This window comes from Pongo abelii, chromosome 8, assembly GCF_028885655.2.
Source record: "Pongo abelii isolate AG06213 chromosome 8, NHGRI_mPonAbe1-v2.0_pri, whole genome shotgun sequence".
Taxonomy (NCBI): domain Eukaryota; kingdom Metazoa; phylum Chordata; class Mammalia; order Primates; family Hominidae; genus Pongo; species Pongo abelii.
In genome coordinates, this window is record NC_071993.2 from 109,759,037 (window position 1) to 109,779,153 (window position 20,117).

The window sequence follows — 20,117 nt, forward strand, 5'->3', positions numbered from 1 at the left end:
GAATTTTGACATTGGTTGTTCCCTTAATCACCAGGTACTCTATCTTATCAATGACAGGTACAGAGTCATTTTTTGTGGGCCAGTAGATCTGACCAAGCCCATATGAAATATGGATATGACCAAGTCCATCTGAAAAGTCGGATGGAACTGACGTTTCATCTCTTACTCAAATAACCTGGATTACCACCCCCCAGGAGGACGGGATCTCAGTGGTACCCAAATGACTTTATACATACAACTTAAAGAACAATTAGGCATAGTTATTTTAGTAGCAGCCTGTATTTCAAGCCAGGTACCTATTGCTCTGGGTTGGGTTTATTGTAATCTATCATTAGTAACATACTAACCGCACCCCCCCACCGTTTTCTAAATCACTGAAGTCTATTTTAATCTTAAAGTCCAAGCTCTCATAGTTCCAAAAGTTCTTGTTTCTTTTTTTTTTTTGAGACAGAGTCTCGCTCTGTTGCCCAGGCTGGAGTGCAGTGGCGCAATCTCGGCTCACTGCAAGCTCCGCCTCCTGGGTTCGCGCCATTCTCCTGCCTCAGCCTCCCGAGTAGCTGGGACTACAGGCGCCCGCCGCCACACCCGGCTAATTTTTTGTATTTTTTGTAGAGACGGGGTTTCACCGTGTTAGCCAGGATCGTCTCGATCTCCTGACCTCGTGATCTGCCCGCCTTGGCCTCCCAAAGTGCTGGGATTACAGGCGTGAGCCACCGCGCCCTGCCAAGTTCTTGTTTCTTTAAAGTTTTTCTGTCTTTTGGAGACACAGCCTCTGGATTCTGAAGACTTCTTTTATCCTGTGCCTGTTTGCAGTGAGACCCTTGTTAATGTGACCCCTTGTCAGCGTCAGAAGTAAACAGTTCCCTTGAGCAGTGTTTAACTTTTTGCTGGCAATACATCTCTGGTGCTGGTCCCAAGACACACAGCCACACAAGGCAAGTCCCATTATGATCTTCTTTGCTCCCAGCAGGTCTGCTGCAGTGGGATGGAACTGCTGAGGAAAAAAAAGGGGGGTTAAATTTAGAATTATGTTTAAAATGAGGAATGAGATGTGGCATATGCCTTTCTCAAATGAAACTGTGGCGAATCTCTTCTCAAGCACATCAGCAACAAATTAACTTGTGCCTTTAATATTTCATATCCTTTTGAAAACTATACCTCTTTCTTCTTTTGAGGCAAAGAAGTGGGTATTCTATTTGACTAAGAGCTATTTTCAAGATACAATAAAGACTGTTGAGCTAGAGCCCAGTTACAGAAAGGATAAGCAATCAAAATCAGAAGATCAGGGTTTTGACAGTCCCAATTCTGTCATATTCAATCTTAGTCTAAGTGTCATTTCTTTATAAGATAGGGGGGCAGTAGCACCTCTTCAGAGACCCTTGTAGTTCTTTTTTTTTTTTTCTTTTGAGACAGAGTCTCACTCTGTCACCCAGGTTGGAGCACAGTGGCATGATCATGACTTCCTGCAGCCTCCACTTCCCAGGCTCAAGCGATCATCCCACCTCAGCCTCCCAAGTAGCTAGGACCTTAGGTGCATGGCACCATACCCAGCTAATTTCTTACATTTTGAAGAGACAATCTTGCCATGTTGCCTAGGCTGGTCCAGCAACTCCTGGGCTCAAGCAGTCCTCCTGTCTCACCTCCCAAAGTGCTGGGATTACAGGTGTGAGCCACTGCACCCAGCCCCATGCAGTTCTTTTTTATTTTTTTGAGATGGAGTCTTGCTCTGTCGCCCAAGCTGTAGTGCAGTGGTGCTATCTCGGCTCACTGTAACCTCCGCCTCCCAGGTTCAAGCGATTCTTCTGCCTCAGCCTCCTGAGTAGCTGGGATTACAGGCACCCGCCACCACTCCTGGCTAATTTTTGTATTTTTAGTAGAGATGAGGTTTCACCATGTTGGTCAGGCTGGTCTCGATCTCTTGACCTTGTGATCCGCCTGCCTCGGCCTCCGAAAGTGCTGGGATTACAGGCGTGAGCCACCGCACCTGGCCCGCTTACAGTTCTCTAAGCTGTTCAGGGGAACTGTTTACTTCTACCTTGGACAAAGGGTCACATTAAAAAGGGTCTCACCGCAGAGTGTCTTGCAGGCAGCTGGCTGGCAGGCTCAAATGAGAGGCTGACTTTTAAAAGAGATTTGAAGAGCTCAAGAGGGCAGGGTGTAGTGGTTCACACCTGTAATCCCAGCACTTTGGGAGGCCAAGGTGCTTAGATCACCTGAGGTCAAGAGTTTGAGATCAACCTGGCCAACATGGCGAAACCCCCCCTCTACCAAAAACACAAAAATTAGCTGGGCATGGTGGCATGCGCCCGCAGTCTCAGCTACTCAGGAGGCTGAGGCATGATAATAGCTTGAACCCAGGAGCTGGAGGTTGCAGTGTGCCGAGATCACACCACTGCACTCCAGCCTGGGAGTCAGAGTGAAACTGTCTCAAAAAAAAAAAAGTTCGAGAGCTCTATGTAAATGTGTACTGTGTATATTAATTATATACACGTATTTACATGTTTGTGCATCTTCCCTGCTTGAAATGATTACCCCGAGGCTTTGCCACGTTACAGATCGTTAAATAAAGAACACATTCTATTGATTAGATTGTACTTATGAAGGAACAAGATGAACTTGAATATTTCAGGAAGCTTTGCAGCAACAAGAATTGAAACGAACTTAAACAAAAAGCTTGTTAGGCTTTTTAAACCTAACAGCTTAGTTATTGCAAAGTACCCTCCAAGGCAAATTTCGTATCTTATCTGTCATTTTTGTGCCTGTCAGCATCTAGCATGAAAGTTTAGGGTAACCCTAAGCCTTAAATTCTTTCCACTAAATTTTGGGTTTTAGGTCCTGGAAAATTTTCCCAGCTGTATGATCACTCTGAACCTGTTTCCTATAAAAAGGTAATGTAGGTAAAAACACCTAGGTCAGTGGTTGATACGCAACAGTCACTGGGCAGAACTGGTTGTCTTCCCCATGCTGTTGTGGTAGGAGATTTTTCTAGATTATCCGCAGGTGTTCCCATCATGCAGTGGAGAAGGGCCCCTCTTCTTTATCCAGGTTCCTATTTGACATGTGTTTAATTACGATGCTGCTTGAGCCATAGTGTAGAGAATTCAGATGTCTGCTGCTTGTATTTAGGTGTCTTTAGCCTGCCTTAACTTCAAGGTTACTACTAAACTTTAGAGCAGGAAGTGACAGTCAGGTGCCCGCAGGGGCCAGCCAGTGACATGACTGAGTCAAGCAAATGGGATTATTGGGCAGTAGGGATGGGGCGGGGGATGAGACGGTGTAGATTGGAGAAGCTGGAGCCCATATACATCTCTGCCCAGCCTCTTATGGCCCTTTGTGAATGTGGTCCTTGATTTTTCTAGAGAAACCGGAAATCTGGATTTTTGTATGAATTTCTCTCATTTTAAAATGTTGACCGTCAGTTCCACTTTTTTTTTTTTTTTTTTTTTGAGACATGGTCTCACTCTGTTGCCCAGGCTTGAGTGCAGTTAACAGCTCACTGCAACCTTGAATTCCTGGGCTCAAGTGACCTTCCTGCCTCAACCTCCCAAGTAGCTGAGACTACAGGTGCCTGCCATCATGCCTGGCTAATTAAAAAAAAATTTTTTTTTTTTTTGAGACAGAGTCTCGCTCTGTTGCCCAGGCTGGAGTGCAGTGGTATGATCTCGGCTCACTGGGTTCCGCCTCCCCGGTTCACGCCCTTCTCCTGCCTCAGCCTCCCAAGTAGCTGGGACTACAGGCACCCGCCACCATGCCTGGCTAATTTTTTGTATTTTTAGTAGAGACGGATTTCACCGTGTTAGCCAGGATGGTCTCGATCTCCTGACCTCGTGATCTGCCCGCCTTGGCCTCCCAAAGTGCTGGGATTACAGGCATGAGCCACCGCGCCCGGCGAATTTTTTAAATTTTTAATAGAGATGAGGTCACGCTTTTTTGCCCAGGCTGGTCTCAAACTCCTGGGCTCAAGCAGTCCTCCCACTTCAGCCTCCCAAAGTGCTGGGATTATAGGCCTGACCCACTGTACCCAGCCCACTTTTTTTTTTTTTTTTTTTTTAGGGCGGAGACAGAGTCTTGCTCTGTTGCCTAGGCTGGAATGCAATGGCATGATCTCAGGTCACTGCAACCTCCGTCTCCAGGTTCAAGTGATTCTTCTGCCTCAGCCTCCCAAGTAGCTGGGATTACAGGCACCCGCCATCATGCCTGGCTAAATTTTGTATTTTTGTAGAGACGGGGTTTCACCATGGTGGCCAGGCAGATCTTGAACTCCTGACCTCAGGTAATCTGCCCACCATGGCCTCCCAAAGGCTGGGATTACAGGCGTGAGCCACTGCTCCAGGTCCCAGCCCACTTTTTTTTTTTTTTTTTTTTGAGACAAAGTTTCGATCTTGTTGTCCACCCAGGCTGGAGTGCAGTAGTACGATTTCGGCTCACTGCAAGCTCCACCTCCTGGGTTCACACCATTCTTCTGCCTCAGCCTCCCGAGTTGCTGGGACTACAGGCGCCTGCCACCACACCCGGCTAATTTTTTGTATTTTTAGTAGAGACGGGGTTTCACCGTATTAGCCAGGGTGGTCTCGAACTCCTGACCTCGTGATCCACCCGGCTTGGCCTCCCAAAGTGCTGGGATTACAGGCGTGAGCCACCGCGCCCAGCCTCAGCCCACTTTTAAAAGTTGAAAAACAACGGTGTCATGTAGGCATAGACCTCATTAGTGGGTCCACTGGGGCTTAAGGGCCACCAGTGCAATCCCCACTTTTAAGAGGGGAGAGGCAGTGATACAACTGTGGGAAGAAAAGGACCTACTTCATGGCACCAACTGTGAGTGGATGACAGTAGGCTAAACTGCCCCCCTGCTCTGCCTGAGTGCCACCTGCTACTCACCTACTCCGCTGCATGCTACCTGCTATTTCAGCCCTCAGCTCTCTGCACCAGCCCTTGCTAAAGAAGCCATGCTTCTCAATGGACTTACTCTGTAGCAGCAGAGGCCAGTGATGAGGAATTCCTGGGGACTGCTTTTCCTTCTGAGTGTCCAGGGGTGAAAGAGTGGTCCATGAACCAGGGTCCTGTGCCTCTGTAGCCTGCCAGACCCCACAGGCCTGCATGCCCCGGGACAATGACAAGTAGACCTTAATAAAACCATGGGATATGTTGCAACTTCTGATTTTTGCTCTGGGATTTTCCTACCAGGGTCAAGTAGCTTTTTCTGAATTTGTTATTCAGGTTCCTAATAGCAACACAGGAAATGGATTTTAATTTTTTTGCTGGCTGCTCTGTTTGGGGGCTGTTTAATGAGGATGTAGTTGCAGTGCAGCTTTGGCAGTAACAGTACTGGTGTGGATGGGAGCGTAGCTAACATGTCACTTCTTTTTAAAATTTATGTGTATGATCTATTATATGTTTTAACGGAATGAGGCATAGAGAATATAAATAATGTGCCTTGATTCTATGTAGGTACTCTTGTGGGTAACTGTGTTGGGACACATTTGGGATTCTAGAAAACGAATGAGTCTATTTCATGTTTAGAGAGCAGGAACTGTTTATTGTATGTTCTTTTTAGATCCAGGACAGTGGTTCTTAAGCTTGAATATACATAAACATAACCAGGGGAGCGTGTTTTAAAAGGCGGATTTTCAGTCCCTGCCCCCAGAGGGTCTCAGTCTGTCTACATTCTTGACAAATACTTCAGATGATTTGGGGCCCATGGACCACACTTTTGGGAAACACATCCCTATTTTGTTGCATTTGTTGTCTAAGCATGTTCATTGTTATGTGGGGGCAAATTCACTTATTTATAAGATGCCCTTATTGTCCTTATTCACTGTGTTGCCCTTCCTCAGATTCTTGACTAGTGTTAGTCTTTGGGAGGGGCTAGACCAAATTGTTCCAGGATGCCCTGTGGGTTGAAGTCAGTGGACCCCTATTGTCCCCACTACTACCCCGGGACTCCCCTTTGGGGACCGTGACACTGTGGGCTCATCTTAAAGCAGCAGCCATCTCTTTTGATCCTAGGCTTTTCTCACATTGGTCACAAGCTCCAGTCTTTGGCTTTATTCTTTAGGGTACTCTATAGCTAAAGGATGGGGGACTGGGTCCTCTTGAGCCCAGGGAACTAGAGTCCAGAGCCCTTAAGGAGTAAACCACACTATCAGATCTGAGGGATGAGGCTGAACCTTATCAGAAGATTTACTGGCTTGGTTAGGGGAACCTACCCATGTAGCCCAGGCTATTTGTTCTTTTGGAAAACTACTGAATTCAGCCAAACAGCATAAAAATCCATTCCTAGTGTCCCATTGCATGCAAGACAAAGTCTTTGTTAACTTCTTAGCAATGGCTTGCCCTTTATGGGGAAGGATGGAATTGAGCTCTCTTAGCCAAAGCTTATGGAATAATTGTCAGGTGTGGTACATACTAGAAAGGATATGAAAGTAGTACACGACAACCCCACCATCAAAGAAAGGGAGATTAGGCTGGGCACAGTGGCTCCCGCCTGAAATCCCAGCACTGTTGGAGGCTGAGGCAGGAGAATCGCTTGAGCCCAGAGTTTGAGACCAGTCTGAGCAACGTAGCGAGATCCTGTCTCTACAAACAATAAAAAAATTAGCTGGGTGTGGTGGCATATGCCTGTGGTCCTAGCTACTTGGGAGGCTGAGGTGGGAGGATTGCTTGAGCCTGGGAAGTTGAGGCTGCAGTGAGCTATGATCGTGCCACTACACTCTAGCCTTGGTGACAGAGTGAGACCCTGTTTCAAGAGGGGAAAAAAAAAGAGGGGAGACTAGACTAACACATGGGAAGCAATAGGCCAGGACTCCTGCTGCATCATCCCCCTTCTTGAGCTTACTTTCTTCATCCTCAGCCCTTCTGTACTCTCCTTCTACCCAATTTGAAAATGTGTGCCCTTGAACAGTTCTGTTTATTTCCCTCAGCTCTTTGAACAGTCTAAAAAACCAATAGTGGCCAGGCCCGGTGGCTAACGTCTGTAATCCCAGCACTTTGGGAGGCCGAGGTGGGCGGATCACCTGAGGTCAGGAGTGCGAGACCAGCCTGGCCAATATGGTGAAACCCTGTCTCTATTAATAATACAAAAAATTAGCTGGGCGTGGTAGTGCACGCCTGACGTCCCAGCTACTCGGGAGGCTGAGGCAGGAGAATCGCTGGAACCTGGGAGGTGGAGGTTGCAGTGAGCTGAGATCGTGCCACTGTACTCTAGCCTGGGTGACAGAGTGAGACCCTGTCTCAGAAAAAAAAAAAAACAAAAAAAACCAAACCAATACTATTAGGGAGAATGTGATCTTAACTTTCTTTCTTTCTTTTTTTTTTTTTTTTTTTTTTGAGACAGTCTCACTCTGTCTCCCAGGCTGGAGTGCAGTGGCGCGATCTCGGCTCACTGCAACCTCTGCCTCCTGGGTTCATGCCATTCTCCTGCCTCAGCCTCCCGAGTAGCTACCATGCCCGGCTAATTTTTTGCATTTTTTAGTAGAGAGGGGGTTTCACAGTGTTAGCCAGGATGGTCTCGATCTCCTGATCTCGTGATCCGCCTGTTTCGGCCTCCCAAAGTGGTGGGATTACAGGTGTGAGCCACCGCGCCTGGCTGATCTTAACTTTCTAATTGTAAAAATATAGGTAAAAATATAGGTGAATACATGAAGCTTTTCCTCTTTACCACCTACAAATATGTTTCTAAGGACCTGGGCCTGAAAGTGCTGCATTTTCAGAACTTGAAGATTCTATCTAGGATAGAACAAAAATAGCTGATTCTAAGTTAAAGTTGTTTGCTGTCTTATTTAGCCGTTTCAAATGTCTGCTTTATGAAAACTGTGTTATCCTTTAGCTACAGAGCATTACCAAAATCATTTAGAACTTTTTCCTAGTAGATGTGCAGTGCTAGACTTTGGTCTCCTTTCTAGAAAGCCATTCCTGGTTCAAGAATAGAAGGAAAGTTTGTTTTGTTGCTTACTCTGTAAGAGCAGCCATAACCTGGCTGGGGGTGGGGGAGGAAAATAAAGACTCAAGGTAAAGAATAAATATGAGAGTTGCAAAAATATTTTTATATTTATTCAAGTCTCCACCATAACCTAAGGGAGGGACTAGCCAAAGCCAACAACGAATTTACAAACTGTGGTACTTTGGAGATTGTTTTATCATTTATTTTTTTACTGAGACAGAGTCTTGCTGTGTTGCTCAGGCTGGAGTGCAGTGGCACAGTCTTGGTTTACTACAACCTCCACTGCCTGGGTTCAAGTGATTCTTGTGCTTCAGCCTCCTGAGTAGCTGGGACTACAGGTGCGCACCACCACGCCTGGCTAATTTTTTTTATATTTTTAATAGCGATGGGTTTTCGCCATGTTGGCCAGGCTAGTCTCGAATTCCTAATCTCGGGTGATCCACCTGCCTCAGCCTCCCAAAGTGCTGGGATTACAGGCATGAGCCACTGCGCCCAGCCTGGAGATTATTTTAATTGTTATACAAAGCCTATGAGGTCTGACCTCGGCTGAATTCTTAGCTCCCCTTTCACACTGCTTTCCCTGAGATCACTGTACTCAGCTACACTAGTCTTCTTTCTCTTCCTTGAGCACACCAAGCTTGTTTCTGCCCTGGTGTTTTTGCGTGGATTTGATATTTCCTCTTCCTGGAACACTGTTCTCACAGGTCTGGTTAAGCTGGCTCTTTTTCAGCAGTCAGGGCTCGACTCAGATGTCACCTACTCAGAGTGGCCTTTCCTGACCACCCTATCTAAAACTCTTTGTCTCATTATCGTGTTTTATTATCCTCATGGAGCTTATTACTGCTAGTGAAATTCTAATTTTGCTTGTTAATTGTCAGTCTTCCCAACTGCAACATATTTAAAAATCTTTTTGCCTTTGTCATTCTGCGGTTTCATACAATGTACCTAGGTGTGGGCTTCTTCTTATCTGGAAATTTTGTATCTTTTTTTTTTTTTGACAGAGTCTCACTCTGTCGCCCAGGCTAGAGTGCAGTGGCATGATCTCGGCTCACTGCAACCTCCGCCTCCCAGGTTCAAGCGATTTTCCTGCCTCAGCCTCCCGAGTAGCTGGGACTACAGGAGCATGCCACTACACCCAGCTAATTGTATTTTTAGTAGAGATGGGGTTTCACAGTGTTAGCCAGGATGGTCTCGATCTCCTGACCTCATGATCTGCCCACCTTGGCCTCCCAAGGTGCTGGGATTACAGGCGTGAGCCACCACGCCCGGCCGAAATTTTGTACCTTTAATCAGTCTTATATAGAAAATTTTTAGTTATCCCTTTAAATATTTCCTCTCCTCCATTCTTTTCTTCTCAAGCTTCTTTCTCATTTTTCATTTCCATGTTTTCTCTTGTAGAAGCACTTTGATGGTAGTTTTCTCAGATCTGTTCTCTAGTTCATCAATTTCCTCTTTAACTTGTTCTCCTCTCTGTGTGACCCATCTGTTGAGTTTTTTATTTCAATAACTATTTTTCTACAAGTTTTATCTGCCGGTTACTATTTCTTGTTTGGTAATGTTCTTTTCTTGTGTTTTTAATTCTTTCTTTTTGGCTTTAATCATTTGAAATATGCTTGTATCTTATAGGGAGTTTTTTTTCAGGGGGTCTTATCCTGCTATTTGTTGAATTTGTCATCTTGTTTGTAATGGATTAGTTTTGCATACATTTTTATATTTTGGATTGTGAGCTTATCTTCAACAGAACTTTATTTATTTTTATTTTTATTTTTGAGACAGTCTCTCACTGTCGCCCAGGCTGGAGTACAATGGTGCGATCTTGGCTCACTACAACCTCCGCCTCCCGGGTTCAAGCAATTCTCCTGCCTCAGGGTCTGGAGTAGCTGGGATTACAGGCGCCCGCCACCACGCCCAGCTAATTTTTTTGTATTTTTATTAGAGACGGGGTTTCACTATGTTGGCCAGCCTGGTCTTGAACTCCTGACCTCATGATCCACCCGCCTCGGCCTCCCAAAGTGCTGGGATTACAGGCATGAGCCACTGCGCCCGGCCAACAGAACTTTATGTGTAGGAATCCTTTGTGCGGTGGCTGAGGATAGATCTCTTCAGAGTTTTGTATTTCCGCCAGATGTTGCAGGTTTATTGCCAGCCTGTGACTACTTTTTGTGTTAAATTTTTGGCTTGGGGATCCTCAGACCATGTAGTAGTACAATTCAAATCTGAAATAATCTGTGATCACACATTATTAGAGGAGATACTGTTTTCCTCCCACTTAAGAGTTTTTATTGTCACTATGTGCCAGTGGGCTAATGTTTTTTCTAATCTGTTCTCCCCCTCTGAGGGCCCTAGCTTTGTATTGGTTCTCAGTTCCAATTCCCTGTTTCAGGTGGACCCAAGATCAACAAACTACCCCACTTTCTAGGTCAACTGGAAAGGCCTGATCTCATTTACTACTGTGGTTTCTAGTTCCTGCTATCGTTTTTGGTCCCAGGTGATCCTCCTTGCTTTCTTGCAAGTTCAGCTTTGTAATTAAAAGTGATTGTTGTATAGCCAGGGTTTTATAGCAGAATAATTTCTAGTTACCTACCCAGCTATATTGCCAGAGGCGGAAGCTCTCCCCTCCCACCCCCCGAATCTCTTGCTCATTGCTATAGCTGTAGCATCCCGCCAAGTGCCTGGCACATGGTTGAGGGAAGGGGGTCAATACATATGTGTTAAATGATTTGGAGAACTGAACATTTCCATTAGGAATTAGTTCTTGGCCAGGCACGGTGGCTCACACCTGTAATCCCAGCACTTCGGGAGGCTGAGGTGGGAGGATCCCTTGAGCCCAGGAGTTCAAGACCAGCCTGGGCAACATGAGGAGACCCTGTCTCTATTTAAACAAACAAACAAAAAAAGATTTAGTTCTTCCTGCAGGGAAAGCCAGAGGTGATGCTCCAAATTAATTCATATCCAGCAGCCAAGATATTTGGTGTCCTGTGCTTTAGTATCCCAGGAAGGACTTCAATTCTTATTTTTCACTCTTAAACTTTAAAATGTTTTCCTAAGGACATGACGCTGTTGCCATTAGCCAGTTGCTAGCAGAGTTTTCCAGACCCATAAATTGGCAGATTAAAACCATGCCTGGGGAAACATTACTGCCCAGTCTGTCTTTTATGCTGGCACTTAGAAAGTTTTTACGCTGATTAAATTGACCTTTACAGTGGCTCAGCTAAGAATAGCAACTGTAAGATGTGGAAACTGTTGAGGAAAATGTTGTTAGTCCCACAGTTTATACAGCCACCAAAGAGAGGAGATAATTTTTTGCATATGTGCAAAAGGCATACTGTTTATCCTTTCCAGTGTAAAAATGTTTTTTCCAGTTTGGTGTTGGTCTTGCTTGTCTCTTCTTTGTGCCTTTGTTTTCTGTTTGGTAACCATGTGTGCCTTGCCTCTCAGAGCTGGTCACTGTGGCACCGGGGCTGAAGGCACATTCCTGTAATAGATGGGGCTCCTAGTAGCCACTACCATGGTCATTCCCGAGGTGAAAGGCGTCAGCGTAAGCACATTCATTATGCACCAAAGTCCCTTTTTGACAAGTTGTACATTTCTAGCTTTCTGGGGTTTTGTTTTAGCCATTTCTGGGGTTTTGTTTTAGCCATGGAGTTTTGTGCAAATGAAAACATTGCCAGGAGGATGATATCTTTAAAATGCAGGTATGATCTTGTCACCTCCCTGTACAGAGTGGTCCCTACCTACCTAACTTCCCTATCTACTTCTCCTACCATCTAGCCAAAGGGCTTTGCTTGTAGCATTTTCTCTGCCTGCGATGTTCTTCCCTGTCCTCTTCCTAGTTACTTTCTTTTTTTTTCTTTCTTTCTTTTTTTTTTTTTTTTGAGACAGTGTTTCGCTCTTGTTGCCCAGGCTGGAGTGCAATGGTGCGATCTCAGCTCACCACAACCTCCGCCTCCCGGGTTCAAGTGACTCTCCTGCCTCAGGCTCCCAAGTAGCTGGGATTACAGGCATGTGCCACCACACCTGGCTAATTTTTGTATCTTTAGTAGAGACGGGGTTTCTCCATGCTGGTCAGGCTGGTCTCAAAACTCCTGACCTCAAGTGATCCGCCCGCCTTGGCCTCCCAAATTGCTGGAATTACAGACGTGAGCCACCGCGCCCCCTAGTTACTGACTTTCTAACCATACTGTCAATCTCGGTTCAAGCTTACCTTCCTCCCAGAAGCTGTTCTGGACCTTCTTGACCAGTTCCTGGGTCTTATCTTTTACTCACTGTCACCTAATCTGCACTTTTCCTTCCCAACATTTATTGTAGTCGCAGTTTTATCTGTGTAATTATTTTACCATCTTTCATTAGACTGTAAGTTCCATGAGGATGGCCTAAACAATATAATAATGTGTAATGTGCTTTGAAGATGCTTGGAAGAAAAGCATAAGCTAGGTGTGGTGGCTCATGCCTGTAATCCCAGCATTTTGGGAGGCCAAGATGGGACGACTGCTTAAGGCCAGGAGTTCGAGATCTGCCTGAGCAACATAGTGAGACCCTGCCTCTACCAAAAAAGTAAAAATAAAAAAGCCAGATATGGTGGCACATGCCTGTAGTCCTAGCTACTCGGGAGGCTGAGGCAGGAGGATCACGTGAGTCCAGGAGTTTGAGGCTGCAGCTAGCTACAGTCGTGCCACTGCACTCCAGCCTGGACAACAGAGCAAGACCTTGTCTCCAATAAATACGTAAATAGTAAAAGCATAGGATAATCATAAAGGGTGCTGAGAATTTTTCATATTTGACCTTTCCATTGCATTCTTTCCAGTTCCTTTTTCTTTTCTTCTTCATGTGTCTGGAGTAGCCCACATTGCCACAGAGAACTTGGCTGTTCTGAAACAATTCTGAGTGAAGGCAAAGTGCTTTTTGGATGGTGTTTCATGCTCAGCAATAGTGGCTCACAGAATAATGTTGATAGTAGGAGCTCAGAGAATTTAATTAGCCCAAGGTCACACAGTTAATAGCCCTACTGTAAAAGCTGGGCTTTGAACCCAGATGCAGCTCACCCTTTTTTTTTTTTTGAGACAGGGTCTGGCTCTATCACCCAGGCTAGCGTGCAGTGGTGCAATCATGGCTTGCTGCAGCCTCAACCTTCTGGGCTCAAGCAGTCCTCCCACCCCAGCCTCCCAAGTAGCTGGGACTACAGGTGTGCAACATCACACCCAGCTAATTTTATTATTTTTTTTTGGTTGAGATGGGGTTTTGCCATGTTGTCCAGGCTGGTCTCAAACTCCTGGGCTCCAGTAATCTGCCCACCTTGGCCTCCCAAAGTGCTGAAATTATAGGCGTGACCCACCACAGCTGGCCCCAGCGAACTCTTAACTACTTAGGCTTTGTGTAGATCTTGAGCCACCTGGAGGTGTTTGAGTCCTAGGTGTGCAACAATTAGGCTCCTCATATAAGGAGGGGTGGAAGAGCACCAGGCAGCATTTCCACACCATTGTTCTTTGCTGTGGATTTGCATGAGAGGAGACATAGATTTCATGACATGTTGCATTGGCTTGAGGCTGCTATGTCAGGGTGGAAAGGGGATGGGGAGGATAATAAAACCTTAAAGTTGAAGGAGACGGCTGGGTGTGGTGGCTCACGCCTGTAATCCCAGCTACTCGGGAGGCTGAGGCAGGAGAATCATTTGAACCCGGGAGGTGGAGGTTGCAGTGAGTCAAAATCACGCCAGTGCATACCAGCTTGGGCAACAGAGTGAAACTCCATCCTCCCCACCCCCACAAAAGAAAGTTTAAGGAGACATTACGGGTGATCTTAACCAGACCTAGAGCCATTGAGTAACTTGCCTAAAGTTCATTTCTGTGTAGTGATAGAGCTGGGGTCTACAAAAATTAGCCGGGTGTGGTGGTGTGCACCTGTAGTCCCAGCTACTCAGGAGGCTGAGGCAGGAGGATCAGTTGAGCCCAGAGGTCGAGGCTGCAGTGAGCCGTGATCAGGCCACTCTACTCCAGCCTGGACGACAGTTAGACTCTGAGTGAAAAAGAAAAAAGTGGGGGGGGGGGGTGGGCGGGGAGAGCTGGGGCCAAACTCAAGGCTCCTGGGTTTTCCACACCACTATTGACTGACACCAGCAGGTCTCTCTGAAGGAACTCACTTTGGCACTCATATCTCACTATCTCCTGAATCCTCCTTCACCTCTTCCTTGCTAGAAGTCCACCTTCTTTCGTACTGCTGCAGCAGAAAATGACAGTTCCCGTAACCAAGGACCACAGGGGACTAGATACATAGATGGCCACAACTTGTGATGGTTCAACTTAATGATTTTTCAACTTTATGGTGGTGCAATTGATATATGTGGCCAGTAGAAATCATTTGTTTTTCATTTTTAATACAGTATTAAGTAGATGACATGAGATATTCAATACTTTATTGTAAAATAATTTGTGTTAGAGGATTTTACCAAACCATAGGCTGATGTAAGTTCCGAGCATGTTTAATGTAAGCTAGGCTAAGCTATGCTGTTCAGTAGGTTAACTGTGTTAAATGCATTTTTGACTGACGATATTTTCAATTTATGATGGGTTTACCAGAACATAACCCCATCGTAAGCCGAGAAACTTCTGTACTGTGTTAAAAAGTGTTTGAGGAACACTGGATTAAATGATGCTTCCACTGTTCTGCTCTCCCTGGGAAAGCAGAGGCAGAACGGTGAAGCAGAGTGAGGTCTTGTTTATTCTAGGCCCCCTGCCTCAGTGCACAGGAGATCCGAGAGAAAAGCTGACTGACAGCAGTAGGTCATGAGGATGCCACTTGTTTAGATTTCAAATGCATTCCACTCTATGTCTCACTTAGGACCAGTTGACAGCCGTGTGTTCCGAGCCTGGGCCGCCTCTGGTGAATTTTCCTGAGACAGAAGTGTCATTGGATTCTTTCTTGTGCCAAGTGTAGGCACCACTGCCTCTTTTAGAAACTATGTGGACACTTTGAACTGTGCTCTTTCAAGCCAGTGCCAGAAGAATGGCATTCGCAGGGCCTGGTAAACTTGGGAGAAACTTTCTGATATTTTTATGAAAGGCATGTTTTGCTCTGAAGTCAAAGAGTGTGTGTTCTGGCCAAAGTAGCAAACATAGATCTGTTTTTTCCACATGCACCAGGCTTCAGAGGAGAAGTTGACTAGATAGCCAGTGTCTCATTTTGCTTGTGGTGGGCACGGGATGGTGAAAACGGAAGGAGGAAGAAGTACAGGGGACAGGATATTTAGATGGTCCACAACTTGCGATGGTTCAACTTAATGGTTTTTCAACTACGATGGTGTGAATGGCATACATGGCCAGTAGAAATCATTGTTTTTCACTTTTAGTACAGGATTAAGTAGATGGTATGAGAAATCCAACTTGATAGCCAGTGTCTCATTTCGCTTATGGTGGGCACGGGAGGGCGGCAGGGGAAGGAGCACATAGAAAGAACTCTGTGTGCAATGTTGTGAGGGCCTCATTGTCAGAGTTTATAAATTTCTTGTTTCCTTCTTTCTAAACTCTCATATCAGAATGTAAAGCTTTTAAGACCAAGAAACACCTAAAGATTTATGGTGGAAACATGCACTAAGCCAGGGAACTGGTTTTCAGCCCTGTGCTTTCTCTTGTCCTCTCTGTGTGGCTTCAGGTGCCAGTCCTGTTTCTGCCCAGCCTCTAGCCCTGTAGACAGTCACTGGAGTGCCTGGTGTATACCCTTGGCCAAGTAGATAGTGTAGTAAAGCATGGCCCAGAGAGGAGGAGCCGACCATGTGACTTCAGTTTCCACTGGCAGCCGTCCGCCGGATGTGCACTGTGGGCAGGGCCAGCCTGAGTCGCCGCAAGTACTGTGGCTTTAGTTTATTTGCTGAGCAGGGCTTTTTTCCTTCTTAACTCTGAGCTTCTTGGGGATAAGGACAATGTCTTATTCATCATTGTATCCCTTGAACCCAACGCAATGCTTGGCACAAAGACAGCGTCCAGTAAGTGACTGTGTTATTGTTTAGAATGAAGAAATGTTGAAGGCCATATATAGCAGATGCCTTACAGGTTTCGTCATCTGCATAGTGGCCCCAAGTACATTTTGGGCTGAGGTTAACGTTGGTCTGGGAGGTATTTTATATCTTATATGTGAAACTTTTTTTTAAAGTTCCCCTCCATCCTCATCCACCAGTGCTGTGGACAGAATTTGGCAGACTGCTAGATGGCCACTCAGTAGTGCCCTTTATGTGAGTGTCCCTGACAAGGGACAGTATGAATCCTGGATCCAGTCAGGATTCTTTTTCAATAAGCAAAAATGATCTAGCAGATTGAAATTGGACTGGGTTATCTGAGCAGTTTGGCCCTTTATTGAAAAGTAAAGAATTTCAGTTGTAGATTTTTTTTGTTGTTGCCCTCTTTAGGATCACACTGTGAATTAACCTTGGAGAGCAAGTGTTTTAAAAAGGAGAGTGGGATAACTGAGCAGACGCTAATCCTAGAATACATACCGCATTAATTATTCCGGGAAGTTTCACAGAAAAGCCGGTTTTATTTAAAATGTACTGCTAATTACCAGAGAATCATCACCCTACTACCAGCTGAGGTTAGCACTGGAACATGAAATGTTTCTACTTGGACCTAAAGAAAGTGAGGCAGCCGTTTCCTGTCCTGTCCGAGGAAAACTTCACTCCGCCAATTGCTTTTGTGCCCTGAATCTCCTCTCCTCTTTAATAAACCATATTTTTTCCCCTAAACTCTGTTGTTGTTGTGTAAATCTTTTAAAGTTTTTTTTTTGTTTGTCTTTTTTATTTTTTATTTTTGAGACAGAGTCTCGCTCTGTCACCCAGGCTGGAGTGCAGTGGCGTGATCTTGGCTCACTGCAATCTTTGCCTCTCTGGTTCAAGCGATTCTCCTGCCTCAACCTCCTGAGTAGCTGGGATTACAGGCGCGCGCCACCACGCCTGGCTAATTTTTGTATTTTTAGTAGAGACGGGATTTCATCATGTTGGTCAGGCTGGTCTCGAACTCCTGACCTCGCGATCTGCCTGCCTCGGCCTCCCAAAGTGCTGGGATTACAGGTGTGAGCCACCGCACCTGGCCAAAGTTGTTTTTCTTAATGGAATAAACATTGATACAAACTATTTTGGGGGCTGGTGAATAGACAACCAGGAGGACAGTGATGAGAAGGAAAGTGTTCAAAAGCTGTCATTTAATATGCTAACATGCTTTTTAAATTTTTTAGGATAAGGAAGCCTGTGTGGGTACCAACAATCAAAGCTACATCTGTGACACAGGACACTGCTGTGGACAGTCTCAGTGCTGCAACTACTACTATGAACTCTGGTGTAAGTCCTTGCTCGGGTGCCTCTCAGTATCCCAGGGTCCCAGTTACTGCCTCTGCTTGGTGGGAAACTCTGGGCATTAGCCCTTTTTGGATTCTCTTGGGGACAGTGTTGGTGAGTGGAATCTGTTTATGGGTTCCATAAGTGCTTCCTTTGTAGAGGAAGAGAGTTCTGGTGCTCTTTGGACTTTGTTAGCTGAAGACTGGAGAATATGGTCTTAGCCAGGTCTGCTGCAGAAGCTCTTGCCTGAGGCTCTCCTGGCTCCCCTCCCCATTGTGTGCTGAGCAGCTGACAACTTAGAGCCTTCCTTGGGCCAGCCCAGAAGCCCGGGTTTGCCTTTTTTTTTTTTTTTGACGGAGTCTCGCTCTGTCACCAGGCTGGAGTGAAGTGGCGCAACCTCAGCTCACTGCAGCCTCTGCCTCCCGAGTTCAAGTGATTCTCCTGCCTCAGCCTCCTGAGTAGCTGGTACTACAGGTGCGCGCCACCGTGCCCAACTAATTTTTGTATTTTTAGGAGAGATGGGGTTTCACCTTATTGGCCAGGATGGTCTCGATCTGTTGATCTCGTGATCTGCCCGCCTCGGCTTCCCAAAGTGCTGGGATTAGAGGCGTGAGCCACCGCACCTGGCTGGCTTGCTGTTTTTGCAGAGAGAGGTTGCAAGCCAAGCTACTATGAATGCCAGGCCACTCTAGATGGTCACTATGCCATTTTCTTGTAAGGACCACAGGGGCTTCCAGAATTTCCCATAGAACCTCATGGAGTGCCTCTGTTTCTGAGGGTCCTTCGGAAAGGAACAGTCTTTCCCTAGGTCCCTGCCTATAGAGGACCTTCTGGAGAGAGGGAGTCTTGAGGCTCAGCTCCTTTTATTTCTTACCCAGTTCTCACATGGAAGCTTCTGGAGGATTCTCCAGTGTACCTAACCTTTCACTGTCAGCTAAATGTCATGTGGAGGCTGGGCACAGTAGCTCATGCTTATAATCCCAGCACCCTGGGAGGCCAAGGCATGTGGATCACTTGAGCCCAAGTGATACCAGCCTGGCTAACATGGTGAAACCCCCTCTCTACTAAAAATACAAAAATTATCTGGGCATGGTGGTGTGCGCCTGTAGTCCCAGCTACTCAGGAGGCTAAAGCAGGAGAATCACTTGAACCTGGGAGGCGGAGGTTGCAGTGAGCCAAGGTTGCGCCACTGCACTCCAGCCTGGGCAACAGAGCGAGGCTCCATCTAGAAAAAAAAAAAAAAATGCCATGTGGAAACCATCTTTGTCTTGCCACTGGTTTGACTGAAGCCAGAACCACTTGCTTCTTCAAGTTGCACGACAGTGGTGATGGCGTTAGGGTCTTCAGGGAGTGACCCAAGGTTGCTTCAACTGACACTCTTTGTACTCTGACCTTCCTGGAACTCAGACGAGACAGTGTAGGATGCTGGACAAAGAATGAGAGGGTGTGGGGGGGGTGGTGCTTAGGACAGGGAGGCCCCAGGTGACCGACATTGCAGTAGTTCTTACAATTGTCTCTTGAGAAAGGAGACTGCAGGCGGTTTCCCCAGATGATTCTAAGCCCTCATCACTGCCTCCATTTGGAAACAGACTTCGGGTTTGTCAAACCATGACCTTGCCCCCACCATCCTATCTGCGCTTTTCCCCTTTCTCATCCCCCCATCAACCCCTGTGTCAGTGATACGGCAAGAAAGCAGCCAGGACTATTGTTTGGGCCAGAAAGGAAATTAGACTGTTGGCTGGGAGGTCTCTCCCTCTGAAATGCAGTTGTATTTGTAGCCAACAGGAGTGGTTCCTCCAAACAAGACCTCTCTCTCACCCTCGCCTTTCCTTTTTGAGGACTGAGGATGGGCTCATCTGCCTTTCTGAGGAATTCCAGGAGCAGTCCAGTGCAGGAGAGCACAGGGCTCAAGATGTCCCCACCAGACCTGCAGATATATAAGCAGCAGTGAAGGAGGTCACAGTCATTGTTGCTATTTTAGAAGGGGTGGGGCTGAGAAACTTACTAGAGGACACACAGTGCCAAGCAGGTAGACAGACTCTGTTTAAATGTTTTAAAATGCAGATAACCACAGGGTTCAAATTCTCCTTCCCACCCTTTGTTAAAACAAAAATCGAAGCTGGGCTGCCAAAAAGCCACAGAGCTGCAGTTTGTTTTTCTGGGTCCTAGCCAGGCGGCATCAGTTGTGAAAAGGAATGAAGTGGCTCATGGCCCCATCTCAGATTGACAGAGCCTCCTGGGCTTTTGGCAGAGCCGACTCAGGAGCCACCTGAATTGGGTCACCAAAGCCAGGGCAGGGGGGTGGAGTGGCGGGGACAGGGAGACCCAGAGGGCAAGGAGGTAGTCTGGGAAAGCAGGTGCCTCACCCCAAGGGCTTAAAGAAAGTCAGAGAAAGAGCTGCATGAACAGCTAAGTGTCTCGCTAGCTATGGGCATTTGGGAAATGGGGAGGCCCAGCAGAGAGCAGTGTCTAGACAGAGAGAAAAGGTGCCCCATTAAACAAGCTGGCACGTGTTTTCCATGTTCCGGAGGCATGGGAGGCATAAAAGCAAAACGCCCCTCTCAGGAAGTCCTCCGATCTCCCTCTTTATTGAGGTCCTGGCTTCTGCCTGGCATGTATGGGAGGGAGGTTGATGTTGGAACAAACACCTGAAGTTCTCATCAAAACGGCGCTTTTTGTTGCTTTCAACCCTGTTCCCTCTAACTGCCTCTCAACTTTGCCTGAAGTGTGAAAGTCATGGGCTTTGGGCTGATTTCCTTCCCACCTTCCTTTGGAAAGAAAATTCCTCAGCCAGGAAATCCTTTGGCAGAGTTTTCATCAGACAGGGCAACTCCTTAACTATAGTTGCCTACAGGAAAGGCC

The 20,117-nt window shown here is 46.4% G+C and overlaps 1 protein-coding gene across 4 annotated transcripts in view; it reads left to right on the forward strand.

Annotated features, from left to right (window-relative positions):
- WBP1L (WW domain binding protein 1 like) overlaps positions 1-20,117 on the forward strand; it is a 76,242-nt gene that overhangs the window by 40,708 nt on the left and 15,417 nt on the right. For all 4 annotated transcript variants that reach the window (XM_009245751.3, NM_001132605.1, XM_054521593.2 and 1 more), the window contains 1 exon segment: positions 17,156-17,258. In XM_009245751.3, the coding sequence (XP_009244026.1) occupies positions 17,156-17,258 (103 nt within the window).